Source organism: Spodoptera frugiperda, chromosome 28, assembly GCF_023101765.2.
Source record: "Spodoptera frugiperda isolate SF20-4 chromosome 28, AGI-APGP_CSIRO_Sfru_2.0, whole genome shotgun sequence".
In the NCBI taxonomy this organism is placed as follows: domain Eukaryota; kingdom Metazoa; phylum Arthropoda; class Insecta; order Lepidoptera; family Noctuidae; genus Spodoptera; species Spodoptera frugiperda.
In genome coordinates, this window is record NC_064239.1 from 8,582,397 (window position 1) to 8,599,863 (window position 17,467).

Sequence of the window (17,467 nt, forward strand, 5' to 3'; positions counted from 1 at the left end):
TATCTAAAACCGACACTACATACATTTCAAAATTGAAAATATGTTTTGTTAGTACGAATATGAGACTATTGAAATTGATTTTTTTATGAAAATAATTTACGTATCCGACATGATATTGCATTTTCAACCTTGTTCCGTTAATCATGCAATGTATTTTACAATGCAAGTTTAAAATAAAAAAAAAACTATCCGCATTTTGTAAAAAGAACACATACAGGTTGTTTGAAAATTAATCATGTCAATATAAAACTCTGATTAAAATGCTGCTAATTTTCTCACTGTAAAAAATCTATATATTAATACGTGATGTAAAAAGTTTGGACCGCTTTTTACGAAAATTGCGCGGACGTAGGAGCATAAAATTTGGTACACTTATAGTTTATGTGTAGGAGAAGTACAGAACGCTAATATTTTTCAAAAATAATGCTTATAAAGTACATTAAATCAATAAATAAAACATTACACACACATGCATAGTATCTGATCGTACTTGACAAAACGTCAAAATCGATAGACATTGCGATGATATTCTCACGTGTCATATGAATAGAGTTTGTTTGAGTTTGAGTTAAATAAAAATTATCCTTGAACGTATGTTAAGTGGTATTGTAAATTAAATCGTATATGGTCGAATTTCTCGACCACTAGGCGACCACTAGTATGTTTAAGCATGTCAAAGACATGTGTGAAAAAATTGGATTTCTCTCAATAATTTGATGGTGATGGATGCGCTGAAGGGTTCCTTGAAGTATACGTGACTTGAATGTTCTTTGATTCCACAACGCGATTCCTTTTGTGGGACATGTATATTACAGTCAAGACAAGAATATTTGTTTATGGAGACACAAAAGTCATAGATTTCTAATTACCTACACAGCCACATGAATAAATTAATACATAAAGTGTTTAAGTTACATATGTCTGTCTTATTTTATATCATTACATTTAATTACTTATTGACCTTTCGATAAATACACGCAAGTTTATCACTTGTGACATCAATGCAAAACAAATCAATGATGTGCAAAAACATTTCAAGGCGTATTCAATCACTAGACGTTTCTAACGTTCGTTAAATAAATTCGGACTCAAGGTTTTCTCTAATATTCTTACGTCAAACGATTAAATTGACAACCATAAGTAGGTTAGTAGGTGCGCAAAAAATTAACTTATATTCCATCCTTATCAACGCAAAACTTATAACTAAAACTAAACTTAGTTTAAAAGTTAATTTCGAAGTAAAAGTTTTCTTACCTGAACAAACTAAGGCGAAGAACAAAACTACTGGAAAACACCACCGCATGTTGACTTTTCTCAAACAGAACTTACACAATACACGACATAGATAACTTGAGGGACGTACAATGTACTCAACTTCTACTATTCCTTTGCTGTATTGAGGAAACTTTTACGCGGAGAAGTGAAGTGGGAGACTGGATACGGCAGTCTGCAACGGTACCGAGCGATGAACTAGCGAGCACCGCGGTCATCCGGCAGGAACGAACTCGCAACCTTTTGACACGCATGCGCGAACTAATGACCTCCCCCTCTATTAAAATGATAATAAAAATGCATTTAAATTTCTTTTATTTTTGCAAACTAATAATTTATTCAAATAGTTGTTGTTCTCAGTTAAATATATTTAGAAATAAAAATATGTAAAATACTTTTAACTTTATAACTTTTAAAATATGAACGAGGTCTTAAAAGTTTGGACTCTACATGAATTACACAATTCTGTTTGGTAATATTTGTATGAATAATGATTAAAATGTTTTCATGATTATTTTCTTTTAAATACTAATTTAAGTACGAATAAAACAATGTTTAGATTAGCTTAAAATAAAATAAGTCTAACGTGTCCATTTAATCTCTTTTTCTTTTTATACTTAATATTCATGGTTTTTCTATTAACTTACTACAGTGTTAGTTGGTGCAGTGGCTGGGTACCCGCCTGGTGCATTATAAGTAATGGTTTCAATTCCTACTTGTAACAATTCTTTCTGCGATTTACAATCGGTTTTCCTAGCTTTGGCTGAGCCACTTAGTCGTGTATGTATTTGTAAAAAAATATGTAGAGCACATAAAAAAACGCCTAAATAGAGTGTTTTTAAAAATCTATTCTCACTTAGTAACACTAGAAAAATCAAGATTATCAAAACAAAATTACCTACTTACAAAATTACGATCAAAGTGTAGAACACATGCCACAGTACGTACATGAAACTTTAACTAAAGTTAGTCTGCAGTACAATGACGGCTTCTTTGAAATCTGTTCGCAATATGAACCTTCCCTATCTCATAACTTTTAACAATTTAAAGACTATTATATTGAAATATTAAACTTATGTAGCCTGCTCAATTTTGGGGATAATTTTCAAAGTGGTCTTATTAAGGTGTTGTTTATAATTACAAGACTAATCTTGAGTTTGTTGAGTCGTAAGCGTGATGGAGCAAAATGTTTCGGTTTAATTTAATAGTTCAGGGTCTTCTTGAGATTTTAAATTTGAATTTTTTAAGTAGTAAAAGTGACAAGAAGAGTAAATGGTCAAAGTAGTGTAGTTTGTCTTTAGAAAGATATTGAGGTGCTTTATATACGTTGATTTTTTTTTTAATAATAGATTTTTTATGTTGGTGGTTGATCAATTTTTACCGTTCTATAAAAAAGGAAAACTGTTATTTATAGGCATTAAAAGAATATATAACCATACGCCTGTCTCTCATGAGGGTAGACAGAGACAACGGAACGCCAATAGCTACGATTCGTAAGAATCGGAGCAATGAGGTATGTAAATACCTCTTTCGCTTCATCAACATCCATCAGTCTTTCCATGCAAGCTCGTCTGTAATTTAATTAAACCCTTATTTAATATATTGCCAATATCGACAAGTCTACAAGAATATTAGTACAAAATAATTATAATATTATTGTGATCAATTCTTTGTCTTAAGAGTTTTACATATTTTTTCCTTTTCTCATTATAAGAAAAGACCTATACGATTATATTAATATCTATGTATATTTATAAAAAAAGATAAAATTTAATAATACTGCGTTCTTCCTTAAAAATGTTTCGCGTAAAAACAGCTGGCGACAGAATCAATCAACGTTATCAGATAACAAAGCTACTTGTATTATAATTATCAACCAATTAATACTTTTGATTTAACACACGTAATATTTATCTCTGATTGAGAAATTAATGAGGAAAATAACGTAATCTGAACTCTTTTTATTCAGAATATCAATAATAAGGTAGGATTAAAGCAATGATAAGAAACGAATGCAACTTGAGGTTATTCGATAGATTAATTTATTTATTTCCTTCAGTTAAGGCAATAATTCCATGTAAAGATAGGTAAAAATGCATTTACGTCATGAATGACTCCGCATTTTAGTTTTTTGCATCACTATTAAAAAAACGTGAAACCTTCAAAACACTAAATATCACTACATAGTATAAAACGAAGTCGCTTTCTCGGTCCCTATGTCCCTTTGTATGCTTAAAACTACGCAACGGATTTTGATGCGATTTTCTTTAATAGATAGAGTGAATCAAGATAGATTTTTATGTATAATACATGCATAATATATCACCATTGCACCCATGCGAAGCTGGGCCGAGTCACTAGTTTAGTTAATATTTGGATTTAATAACAGAACATTCTTCAAAATCATTAATAATCATTTGACCTACCGCTTTCTGTTACCACTATTAAATAGAAATGGAATTTCTATATAGTAATCAATTTCTAAATCCGTGATATCTAAGTTTGATTTTGAAATGTGTTCTAGTTTTGGCATACACCTTGCGACTAATGACTGTTTCCACCATTCACAACTAAACTGTTACTTACCTAAAAGTCGCTTTGCGTGACGTAGCACCTAAATTGACCCCTTGTTTGTACTGTTATGTGTCACTTATAGGTTGGTGAAAACAAAAAAATACGTTTTATGTTACCTATCTTAGTTTACACGTACCTTATAATTTAGGAGGGGTCGTACCTTAAAATATCTTTAGTAATTTACATTAGGTACATAATTTAAATATCTTAAATTGAGGCAAAAATGGGCACGCGACTTAACCGAAGTACTAAAAGTTCTGATAGTGAAATAAGTAAAATATACCATTGATTTTCTTTGATAACCAAACTGCGCACAATATGGTGGTAGTTGAGAAGTATAAATGTAGGTATCCTTCTTAACTTCATATTCATTATCCACTTTAACACCATACTAGAGAGGGAAGGTGCCAACGGGCACCAAACCTAATAATAATAGTAAATAATTGTAGATATAAAATACTAATTAGTGTCACCATTTATAGTAATAAATATGCAGGAAGTTTCAACTACCTTATAGATACCTGATGCATGCCTAGAGCCTAGAAATACAGCTATGTATCATTAGTATTATTAATTTATTTCTTGCATTTTTTCACAATAGCGATCAAATAAAACAAAATAAAATTTGTGGATCATTCCTGCACCATTTTTAGAATAAAAGAATAAATAAAATAAAAATATGTTTTAAAATAAGAAAAGCTAAGAAACTATATGTTTTTTTACAAAATAATCAGAAATAAGAACAATTTTACATCTAAAAAACACACAGTTCACTATTAATAATCTGCATCCTGTCACCATGACGAATGCAACAAGAATGAAAATATTAATTACTCAGATCAGATTATTTACATCAGCACAATCAACAGATTTTAAATTAAATCGAATTTTATTTATAAATAAGATAAGAAACTTGTAATACCAAAGAATAACTCACTTTAGATAACTAAATTACGGTCATCTAAAATAAAACCTGTTTCATTTTGTGTTACATTAATTATTTTTTTTGTAAATCGTTTTCTCAATTAGATGATAGGAAATTGACATATACAGGTACAGGTTATGAAGAAAATACAAGTCAATTCCAGCTTTAAGTGTGGGAGAGTCATAGTCTTACTTAGGCACAAATGGGCCGGCTCGACCGAAGAGATACCACGGCCTCACAGAAAACCGACATAAAGCAACGCTTGCGTTGTGTTTCGTTATATGAGTGACCGAGGTTACCGGAGGCCCAATTACCCCCCTTCCTAATCTTTCCAATTCCCCAACAACCCTTAAATTCCAAACCCCTAAAAGGCCAGCAATACACTTATAACGCCTCTTGTGTTTCGGGCGACGGCGATTGCTTACCATCAGGTGATCCGTCTGCTTGTTTACCCTACGGTATACACCAAAAAATCCCACTTACTAACAATAAATAAAACCACGTATTAAGTAGTTATTTATTGTTTACAAATGTCAATCATAATTAACTAAAAATAACGGTTTACTCACGTAAATATACTGAGAAAAGCTCTACCAGTTTCTACGAGTATGTAAATAAACAGTTATTTTTAATTAATTAAGTATCATGATAGTTGTTATAAAAATAGAACCATAATATTGTATTTTTACTCTATCTTACCATTCAGAATAAAAATGCTTAATACTCGTAGGTACAATCGTTTTCGACTTTTTAGCGGCACAAAAATGTGTTGAACATCCGTGGATCTTTGCGGATTCCTGTAAAGAATCATTATATGAGATTTCCTGGTTGTAAATACATTACTACTATTAATATCCTACATTAAGGAACTACAGCCGGGTAAAAAAATCTTAGCACATAATATTATACAATATATGCACTTATTTATCCTTATTCGTTAAGTTAAACTGAACTATCTACAAGCAATGCCAGTATGCCACTGTCTGCCAAGTAATTTTGGGTCAGCGAGTGAGTGGCCCTCATAACTTATACCACTTGGAAGAGACACACTAAGAGACTGCCAAGTTTCTTGCTGTATGCGTCAATCCTGTAGACGCTGACCTATAATAGAACTCGTAAATTGCTCCTCAATTGAACCATATATGATTTGTTGCTAAATATACCGTATTGGTACCTTAAGTCTGGTATAAAAGAGTCTTTATGAAAGTGTTGTAGATAATGATAATAATTAAACAAAATATAATGACATGACAAATTCTTCAATGGAAATGTTTATTTATTTAAAACTTGATTGCACAAACACTGTGAAATTTGTGAACTTAATGCTATGGGCATTCTCTGATAGTCAACCATTGGGTGATGCAGAACGAGCAAACGAAACAAAATATTAATTTATATACAATAATAAAAAAATAAAAGTATATGTCCTGCTAACGTTTCCTCTACAGATAATATGCATCCGTAATAACTAACGTTAGTTATATTTCATTTAATTTATTCACTTAAGAGGTATTATATTACTATTAATTACAATACTTAAAATGTTTAATATATAATACACAGAATAATACCATTACAAGAAACAAAACAGGAAAGTCAGATTTGTTGAAGCTATTTAATAAACCTAAATCAAATGAGGATATAAGTAATATTCCATAAATAACTACTATTTTATATTATAAGTCCGGGTTTTGATATTTTTCTTCATTGTATTATGCCTGTGATGTCTATATACTTATAATCTAAGAAAGTACGTAGGTACTTATAATCTATAACTCGGAAAATGTCATATTGGTACTTGCCAAGTTTCGAACCCACGCCCTAACTCATGCATGTCCCCACGCCTTAGCTTTCGGGCCACCATAACTATTAGGTACTATGAATACTACGTAGTTCTTCCTTCAAAAAGCGCCTCGCTTTTTGGGGAGAAAGACTAGGAAGTGTGGGATTTTTAGCTCACTAAACCCCCCCCCCCTCATCGCCTTTAAGGGGCACCGGGTCCTCTAATAGATCTGCCTGGATCTCCATAGTACTATGCCTGTTAAGAGATATCTCTAAAGACATACTTCTACCAACCCGTTTTAAAAGAAACAATAGGGATGATTTTGGGGAGGGAGATGAGGATATAAAAATTATAAATCTACTTAGTCAATTAGGCAATGAAAAAGTATTAAACACGTATTTTATATTTTGTCATATACGATAACCACGCTAAGATAAAACGAATCAAAGTTTAGGAATGGGAGCAAATATTTCATTTCTACTTATAAAACGTACCTAAAGGTGACGGCACGCGATATTTCAAATCGAAAGTATTTGTTTCCGTTATTAAATAAAAATTACGTATCTAATATTTTTAAACAATCTACAAGACGGACATTAAAATAAAAATTTGTCATCTACCCTATTCTCTAAACATCATTCCATTAGATACGAGTACATCTCTAAAATGACAGAACATGTCTATAAGTTATAGCAATAAGGAAGCAATGTTACATTAATGCCACTATGTGCAATTACCGCGGGTCGACTTACGCACCCTTTTGGTGTCATAAGGCTAAATTGCTTGGGGGTCGCGACCCTTTTTAGGGCTTCGACCACAGCCTGTTGCTACACAGGTAAGTCATTAAATGGCCCACGCTGGCATAAGTAATGGCTTTACAGGAAACGTGAACAAGGAATGGGAACTTTTTTTGAACAGACATTTTGTAAGCTTTTATCTTGGGTATGAATTGTTCGTGGTCTGTTTTTGTGTTTGAATATGTGGGTTAAGTATCCGATTGCTGCGTAAAACTTGTCAGTTTTACAAATATATCTGTGTATCCGCCTGGTTTTTACTAGCACTTCTTTTAAATACCCACTGAAATTCACTCAATGTTCTTCTTTAGTCTTTTTTTTTTTGTTTGAGTGGGGAAAATCATCCAATGACTTCTTCCACCTTGGGTGAGGCGAGAGGTGGAGTCAGAATCTTACTGACTAAAAACCACCTCGTTCCTACTCCAGCTTTTCGGGCCATGGTAAACCCGCTATACAGTCCGTAGCTCCGGTCTTCTAAGATCGAAGTGCAAAAATTAGTGACAATACTCGTCTATTACATCACAATTTTGTTGTAAACATATCTTAAACAAGTTACAAAAAAGTTGTTATGTAAGCGGTAAATCTCACAAGAACACAAAATAACAGCTCATCCACTAAATGTTGTTTGTATTTTTCCTTAACAGACTACGTTATTTGTAACATAGTAAATAATACTATTTCATTCTTGACCTTATCTTAAGTCTGATAGAAAAATAATATATTCCATGATTTAGAAATCGATAAATTTTAAATCAGACATTTTCCTCAAATTCTGTAGTAAGTACCTATAGAATTGAAGGAAAACATAAATGTTATGTGATTATAATCTATTTTTTGTAAGTCTATGAAGATTGCATGGGAATTGTGTTTTCTAGTAATGTCAATACTCTACGATTATATTTCTAAAACTCCTTAAAATCTACTCTTTAGAATTAAGAAACATTCTTCTTAAAATGCTCTCGGATCTTCCTTTAAACCTATTACATGCAAACCACACCCGGTGATTTCATTTATAGAATGCAAAGGAAGAGTTTTATTAGTAGAAGTCTCGTTTATAGTGGAAAAAGCGAGTAATTCAGTTATAGTTTCAATAATAATAGATTATAAGCTACTGACACTAAATAACTTATTCTAATTATCAATCTAATGTCTTTCTTACAAGAAAAACATAATTATTTTAATATTAATTATTTATTCACACTTAAAACAAATGAAAACCCTTTACATAAACAAGGAAAAACATGCAAACAAAATATTTCCATAAACGATTAATCAAAGAGTTACTGATAAGGCTCTTAATTCAACTGTACTAAGTAAGAACATTAATTACTAGTATTTATCTGATAGGAAGCTGAGAATAAAAACCAAATGGTTTCGACATTCATCATCAGTCAGGAATAGTTGATCAAGCAAGATGTTCAAACAAGCTTTTGTTTTGGCTGCTCTAGCAGGTGAGATTTTATTCAGATCAGAAGAACAAAATGTTTCTGTGCATTAGTATTAAAAGGCTGCAAAGCAACGTTTAGCGGGAATTTTCGAATCCCGCACGGAATAACTCTTCGTGTGAACTTCACAAAATGTTGCTTGGGGTCTGGGTGTCATGTGTATGTGAACTTGTATGTTTATAAACGCACCCACGACAAAGAAAATCCTAGTACGGGGTAACGATTTATACCCATATAAAAAAGCTCAACTACCGAGCAAGATATGTTTGCTTCTATTTACCGGGAAGAAAAATGTGTTATTGAGATGAATGAGTTAATAAGAGCATAAAGGTTTGATTTCTAAGCTTCTTCTCTGTATTATAAAACTGTTTACAGAATAAAAACTTCGTCTATTTTAATCTTTTTTTTTTAATGTTTGTATTATTATTTGTTTAAAAATCGCATAAGTCTTTTAGATATTACCTCATTTCTTCAAAGAGTAGTTAAGAAATGTAGATTCCATCTCATCTAAATTAAAAATATTGTATGTAGCGAGAGTTTTATTGTTACACTAGCTTTTGCCCGCGACTTCGTTCGCGTGGAATAGTGACTTCCGGCAAATTTTTGGTTTTAACCACATAGTTCCCGATCTCGCGGGATCTCTTCAAAAATGAGATGTGGAAGATATTCCAGGGAACTCTTCAAAAATCAACATAATGAGCTCTGCGTTTGAATTTAATAGATGTATACTCACTTAGGGCATTGAAAAAATAGTTTAAAAACGGACTTAAACTAACTTAAAACTAAAGAAAGCTACGAATTACGAATTTATAACAATTAAAAAAGAAACTATATTACAACCTATCCTCTATGCTATAATAACCAAGCTTAAACTAAATAATTTAAAAGAAACGACTTAAATCTAATCTAATTAAAAAAAAAATTAGACTTACAATTTTATTAAAAAAACTAACTACAGTAACTACTAATAATCGATATCAAACTAAACCTACGTTAAATAGTTTAACCAAAAAACCAGGAAAACCCAACAAATAAACTTATTAATTGACAAATACAACGAAACCAATTTAGAATATACGAAACAGCAGGACCACTACAGACAAATAATCATACGACTGATAATACACTTTTTCTACGATAGTACCGAAGCGCTCGGCCGATACCCAACCAAATGAATGTAACGAAACCATAGCGCGATCTATTTCGATCCCAACGCCATCTATCGAGGATAAAGACAACTTGGATTATTTATTTATACTCCGTTCGGGCATTTTCTTTGTACTAAAAGTTTAATTATATTGATATTATTTTTTTCATACCTTTTTACTATTTATTTACTTTTTTCGATGAATTAAAACAATAACATGAACCGAAGTCGTGTAACGATCGACATAGAATTATCTATACTCCGTTAGAGCATTTTCTTTGTACTAAATGTTTTATTATATTGATATTATTTTTTTCATACCTTTTTACTATTTATTTACTTTTTTCGATAAATTAAAACAATAACATGAACCGAAGTCGTGTAACGATCGACATAGAATTATTTATAAATAATTTATTTCTTATTTTTATTTTTTGATTTTTGAAATAAAAATATATATCTATGTCCTTTCTAAGGTTCTAAACTATATCTGTACCAAATTTCAACCAAATCCGTCAAATAGTTGCGGAGATTAATGGTATAAGCATAGAATGTTCGACGTGATTCTTTAATTTGACATAACTTTTTTATTTATGAACCGATTGACATGAAACAAACACTAAATGTAAATTTAAGCATCCCACAATATATTCGTGAAAACCGCATCCAACTCGGATCAGCCGTTTCTGAGATTAGCGCGCACAGACGAACAGACAAACAGACAAACAGACAAACAGACAAACAGACAAACAGACAAACAGACAAACAGACAAACAGACAAACAGACAAACAGACAAACAGACAAACAGACAAACAGACAAACAGACAAAAAAAAAGTTAATTACATTTTTGGGTTCGACATCGACATAACAGTAACCCCTGCTATTTTTTTTATTTTTATTTTCAATGTACAGACAGCACTTTTCTACGATTTTATTATATGTATAGATTTTAACCATAATTTATCTTTTCAGTGAGCTGTTCAGCAACTGCATCCAACACCTATTTATTATACACATTGTAAGTAAATAATATTAATTAATAATAATAAAATAACCTTGCATACATTAGTACCTTTGTATTGATCTGATCTAAATTTTTATTTTCTTCAAAGGGAAAACAAGCTTGTCCCGGAAAAATTGGACCCCAGCGCGCCACTTTCAAGATACACTAATTTCAAAATAACTGACAACACCGTCATTCTAGTTCATGGGCACCACGGTGATGCTAACAATGACTTCAATACTTTAATCAAGAATGGTAAGTTTTATGAACCCAACATGCATAATAATATTTGCAATTTACAAAAAAAATTTGGTCTAAGACACTAATGAAATAGTATGGAATATGCGAATTTCTTTAGTAAAATAAATATAAATACAACGTAACTGAAACCACACCATTCGATAAGGTTACTATTGTATTTTTTGGAAAAGAAATCCTGAAGTATTTCTAGCTCTTCTCGGTTCTACTAATAACATGCTAAGCCGTTCAAAAAGAGACTAGTGATTTTCCGCACTAACCCTACCGTTCTCTTTTGTTTAGCTATCCTCGATCATCAAACACCACACAACGTTATCGTGGTTGACTGGAGCAGAGAAGCAAATCAGGGATATGCTTCTGCAAGGCAATCTGTACCTATTGTAAGCCTAATATTTAATTAACGTCAATATTTGTAACATTTTAAAGAATAATTAATACTCACCTGATTAAATGCTATGAAATTAGACATTACTTTTATCTGAGATCAAACGGATGTGACGTCATGTGATACTTATTTCTTACCTAATACCAAGCATTTAAAATCAAAACATACATAATTATACCTAATTATAAATATTTGTTATTTTGTTGTTTATTAATAATGTTGTTATAGTTGTAATAATTTAATAGTGAATAATAATTAAGATAGTCGGTTGATCTTGCGAGTTAAAATAATTAAGTGTACGAGTCGGGTGCGGGCAGTCAGTTTTTGGCCGTTACCACGGAAGGAAGTTTATTTGTGAAAATAAGTGTAATAAAGTGTTTGCTTGAAGAATTGTTGGATTTAATTTCTACAATCCCTAACCCTGAAACTATTACCCTATAGTTTCAGAAGTGGGATCAGCGAGAAATTTCAATTTTTCGTACCACGCCTACAGAAGGAAAACAGAAAACCGTAAGTGTTCCGTTTCTTTTTCTTATTTAATGTACATGGTAGGGACAGCTGATTATTAATATAAAGTGAACATTAGTGTTTATTATATTACAAATCCAGATTTGTAAGTACCGACGAAACTGTATTTTTTTTTCTCTTCCCTTTCTGGGCTGAAAACAGTGCGAATTAAAGATTAAAGTGGAACAAAATGTCATACCTTATATAATATTATTATAGGTACATATTTTTTTTATTTCATTCTTAGACGTTTCTTTCCACGTGAATACATTTATTATATTTAAATGCAATTGATTTAGTGCAATCAATACCATGTAGTTGTTCTTGTTTTTGTTTTTTTTATACTAGTGTTGTTTTTTCTTTTCGCGATCACGTGTGTGTGTCACCATCTGTTTTGTGCGTGTGTGCAGATTTTTATCATAGCAGATGAACAAAACAATCAAGACCATAGATATAGGTGGATAGTCCGTTGGTGGTCGTCAGTTTATAACAGTTGGATGAATTCAATTAAGGTTTATCTGCTCCTTCTAATGGGCAAAAACTTTGCCCGTCTTAGGAGGACATGGGGTAATGATAAATAAAAACCATATAAGTGTCAATGTACTGATAATGAAATCTAACTATAATAACGTTCAGTAAATGGTATAGCATTAGTTTATTAAGCTGTTTTGGTCAGTTTCAGTTGATTCTTATGGATCGAGGAGGCTATAGTAGTCGAGACATGAGTTTTGAAAGGTTCAGTGCAGACCCAGGTGTACCCAGGTGTGAGGGTCAGGGTCGGGAGGCACCGGACTCAAGGCGGAGAGCGCCTAGTCATGCGAGTTGGCCTGGAGAACCCAGACGTGTGGGTGAAGGCAGGTTATTAAGGAAATATGCTTCAGAACAACCAGGGGCATCGCGGGAGCGCGATGCTGAGGTTGAAGTGAATAGTGTATATGACGGAGAGCGTCAATTAATCCGTTCGAGGGGAACGCCACAAAGCAGGTTTTTACGTACACCGTCTCGATGGGAACGAGAACGGTCGCCCAGCACGGGACTCGGAGGACATGAGAGAGCTAGAGAAGGACGTTCACGTGGGCGTACACCGAGACGTGAAGACGAGATGACCGGAAGGCATGAATCCCGACGCAGCAGGAAGAGGAGCTGCAGTTCATCGGATTCGAGAGACCCTGGTGAGTCACATCCATCTAACTCTAAGCAACCTAAATATCGTGATACTACTACTGATGCTATATTAGATAAATTTTTGTCTATTTTGCAATCGGTCAAAGGTTCAGATAAGCCAAAGATGACTTTTAACACTAATATTATACCCGAATTTGACCCTATGTCGAAGGAACAAACGATTTTGACCTGGTTGACGAAGGTAGAGGAATGCGCCGGAATTTACGGCTGGGAGGATAAAGAGATGATCCACTACGCCTTACCTAAGTTAACAGGCTTAGCACGATCTTGGTATCAAAATTTACCCACCATGTTGTTCACGTGGCCCGAATGGAAGAATAAGTTAATAGAATCTTTTCCTGTTCGCGAAGACTATGCTGAACTTTTGACCGAGATGCTCGCTAAAAAGGCGAAGTACGGAGAATCGCTTGATCATTATTATTACGCGAAAATCAACTTATTAAATAGATGTCAAATTTATGGACGACAGGCTGTGGATTGTTTGTTGCATGGTGTTGAGGACAGAGCTATTAGGGTAGGCGCTCAAGCAGCTCAATTTTCTGAACCAGAGAAAGTTCTAAAATACTTTAGATCGGTTAAAGTAGGACAAAGCCGTGAAAATCATGAATTATCTTCGAAGTTTAGAAACGAGCGGCGTAGTGCAGCTTCTTTTGCTAGACCCGGTATCTCAAAACCGGACACTACGAAAATAACTTGTTTTAATTGTGATCAACTCGGTCATCCGAGTTTTAAATGCGACAAACCTGCAGCGAAATGCACTACATGCGACAGATTAGGTCACTTAACCACCCATTGCTACAGGAATAAAACTAACAAAAGGCGTGAGGGAGACTTAAATAACGGTAAAAATAGTAACGAAAAACAAGTTGCCCAGTTAAGTTTAGCAGCAGAGTTAACTGCTAAATACATGCTTAGCATTAAGGTGAATGGAAATGTTGTAGATTGTCATTTAGATCTTGGGAGTCAGTGCTCTTTGATAAAACTATCGAAGGCTAGGGAGTTTAACTTGGATGTAGTAGTACCAGAGGATTTACCTACCCTCAGAGGTATAGGTTCTAATCTTACTTACCCAGTAGGGATGACAACCGTTTGTGTTGAAGTCCAAAATATAAAACAGACCATTAATATGTATGTAGTCGATGATTGTATCATTAGTCAGTCGGTTCTGTTAGGACATTCTTTTACGGAAAAATCGGATATTATTATCACAAAGACTCCCACTGCCGTTATTTTCAAACAGATTCCCTGTACTAAGGTGCACCTGGTGACAAATAAAAATATTGATATCCAACCAAATACGTTGCGCGCTGTTCAAGTGCTTGCCGAACCTGAGATAGATGTTCGAGTTTATGTAAATGGTTCTGTTAGGGGCCCGGAGGGAAATGAGTACTTTCTCCTCCCGGGCGAGTATGAGATCAAGAGTGGACGCAGTGCGCTGTTGATCTACAATGCGTCGTCTAATGTAGTAACTTTAAAAAAGGGAACTCTTTTAGCACGTGTGTATCCCAAGGGTACTGACAAGGGAAATCCAGAATTGGTTTTAGATTCGTGCAAAGTCTCGTTCTGTGAAACTCAGAAGGATGATGACTTTAACCACGGTAACCTAAACCCAGAGGAGCTGAAGCAATTAAAACAATTATTAGAAAAATACGCTGATTGCTTCTCGAGCGGCCTCCACGATTTGGGATTCACAGATTTAACTGAAATGGTAATTGAACTCGAAGATACGCAACCAGTGGTCTATCGACCTTATCGGATGTCTTACGCCGATCGTGCTCTAGTTAGGAGCATGGTACAAGAAATGGTCGACTATGGTATTGTTAGAGAATCCACCTCGCCGTATGCCAGCCCAATCTTGTTGGTGCAGAAAAAACGGGGGATAAGCGTTTATGCGTCGATTATAGAGCATTGAATCGCAAGACGAAAAAGGAACATTATCCCCTACCGCGAATCGAAGACCAACTTGATCAACTGGCGGGCAACACGGTATTTACGTCGCTCGATTTGGCCTCTGGATACTATCAAATACCAATTGCTGAGGAGTCTCGGCATAAAACAGCCTTTGTTACGCCAGATGGCCAATTTGAGTATAATAGGATGCCATTTGGGTTGGTTAATGCACCTTCGGTTTTTCAACGCACAATCAACAAAATATTACTCGAAGCAAAGATTAAGTACGCCATCGTCTACATGGATGATGTACTTATTCCAGCCAGAAGCGTAACTGAGGGCTTGCAAAGACTCGAGGAAGTTCTAAGACTGTTAAAAAAGGGTGGTCTTACGTTAAAGTTAAGCAAGTGCCATTTCTTCCTCGACACCATAGATTTTCTTGGATACGAGGTGAGTCGTAAGGGAATTCGTCCTGGTTGGCGAAAAACCGAAGCCGTAGATAAATTCCCGAAACCTAGCAATCAACATGAGCTTAGACAGTTTCTCGGGTTGTCAGGTTATTTTAGACGATTCATTAGGAACTACGCTTTACTAGCGGCACCCTTGACAGATTTACTGAAAAAGGATGCTAAATGGGCATGGCATGAAGCTCAAGATCTTGCTTTCGACAAAATAAAGGGCATGTTAACCGAAAGACCCATACTTGCGCTCTATGATCACCAGGCCGAGACTCAACTACATACAGACGCCAGCAAAGAGGGTCTAGCCGGCATCTTGCTTCAGGCCAATTCAAATGGAGTTTTTCAACCTGTGTCATATTTCAGTCGAAAGACTAACGCAGAAGAAAGAAAATTCCATTCTTACGACCTCGAGACGCTAGCGGTAGTCGCGTCGCTTAACCGATTTAGAGTGTATCTCGTTGGTATTCCGTTCAAAATCTTGACGGATTGCAATGCTTTGCGGTCGACCCTGATCAAGCGTGATCTGATTCCCCGAATTGCCCGATGGTGGATACAATTGCAAGAATATGACTGCACCATCGAGTACAGACCGGGATCACGCATGTCGCATGTTGACGCCTTAAGTCGCAATCCAGTCGGTGATAGTGAAATAGATTCACCGATGTGTTTGGATGTTCTGACCATCGAAAACACAGAAGAAGACTGGATTGCAACCGTTCAATCAGCAGACGATGAAGTGAAAAGCATAAAGGAAACCTTATCCGACCCGGGTGCAGAACAAATAATGGACGTTCACAAAAATTATAAACTAAAGAACGGTCGCGTGTATCGAATTGTTGGGGATGACATAAAATGGGTAGTACCTAAGGGTGTGCGCTTTCAAATCCTGAAAATGAACCATGACGACGTAGGTCACTGTGGTTTTGATAAAACTCTTCAACGCATTCGTAAGAATTATTGGTTTGCGAAAATGCGGAAGTTTGTGAAGAAATACGTTTCTTCCTGCTTGGAATGCTCTCACCACAAAGCACCTGGCGGAAAACGTGAAGGCGAACTTCACCCAATTGACAAACCCAGCGTGCCTTTCCACACGGTTCACGCAGACCATCTAGGACCGTTTATAAAAAGTAAAAAGGGCAATTGCTATTTACTTGTTATAGTGGATGGGTTCACAAAATACACTGTCGTAAAACCAGTAAGGGACACAAAAACTGCTACTACAATCAGAGTTCTTAAAGAGTATGTCAGTTATTTTGGTACTCCCAAGCGCCTTATTACAGATAAAGGCTCTAGTTTTACAAGCGGAGCTTTTAAGGACTTTATAACATCATATGGTATTAAACATATAGTAAACGCAGTCGCGACCCCTAGAGCCAACGGACAAGTAGAACGATTCAATAGAACCATTCTAGACGCGCTATCTACCTCAACTCACGGTAAAGACGAGAAATCTTGGGACGAATACGTATCGGATATCCAACTAGGATTAAATACTACCACTCACAAAACAACTGAGAAGACACCATCCGAGTTGCTTTTTGGGTTTAATATTAAGTGTCGTAGCGAAGGAATTTTAGGTGCTGTTTTGGACGATACCGTTAGTATAACATCGGGAAAAGAGCTGATAGATATGAGAGACGAAGCTAGGGAGAAAATAATAGAAAAACAAATTAAAGATCAAGAAAAGTTTAATAGTCGTAGAAAACCAGCAAAACGATATTCCGAAGGGGATTTAGTGCGCGTAGAGCGGCAATACCCTCACGATGGACAGTCACAAAAATTAGTTATGAAATTCCAGGGACCTTACCGTGTTCTGAAAGCACTCCCTAATGATAG

The 17,467-nt window shown here is 34.7% G+C and overlaps 3 protein-coding genes across 3 annotated transcripts in view; 2 read left to right on the top strand and 1 right to left on the bottom strand.

Moving 5' to 3' along the window:
• Positions 1-1,482, bottom strand: part of LOC118264915 (neural cell adhesion molecule 2) — a 161,081-nt gene extending 159,599 nt beyond the window's left edge. The window contains exon 1 of the mRNA XM_035577575.2: positions 1,255-1,482. Within this exon, the coding sequence (XP_035433468.2) occupies positions 1,255-1,303 (49 nt within the window). The 5' untranslated portion in view covers positions 1,304-1,482. The remainder of the gene's footprint in view (positions 1-1,254) is intronic.
• Positions 1,483-8,705: 7,223 nt separating this feature from the next.
• Positions 8,706-11,667, top strand: LOC118264914 (uncharacterized). Its single transcript, XM_035577574.2, has 4 exons — positions 8,706-8,799; positions 10,915-10,960; positions 11,055-11,200; positions 11,486-11,667. Exons 1-4 carry the CDS (start codon positions 8,763-8,765, stop codon positions 11,602-11,604), a joined length of 348 nt encoding a protein of 115 aa, XP_035433467.2. The 5' UTR covers positions 8,706-8,762; the 3' UTR covers positions 11,605-11,667.
• A 240-nt stretch (positions 11,668-11,907) lies between these two features.
• Positions 11,908-15,192, top strand: LOC126912647 (uncharacterized). The gene is made up of 2 exons (XM_050705705.1): positions 11,908-12,098; positions 12,772-15,192. Exon 2 carries the CDS (start codon positions 12,787-12,789, stop codon positions 15,190-15,192), a length of 2,406 nt encoding a protein of 801 aa, XP_050561662.1. The 5' UTR covers positions 11,908-12,098; positions 12,772-12,786.
• Positions 15,193-17,467: the final 2,275 nt, after the last annotated feature.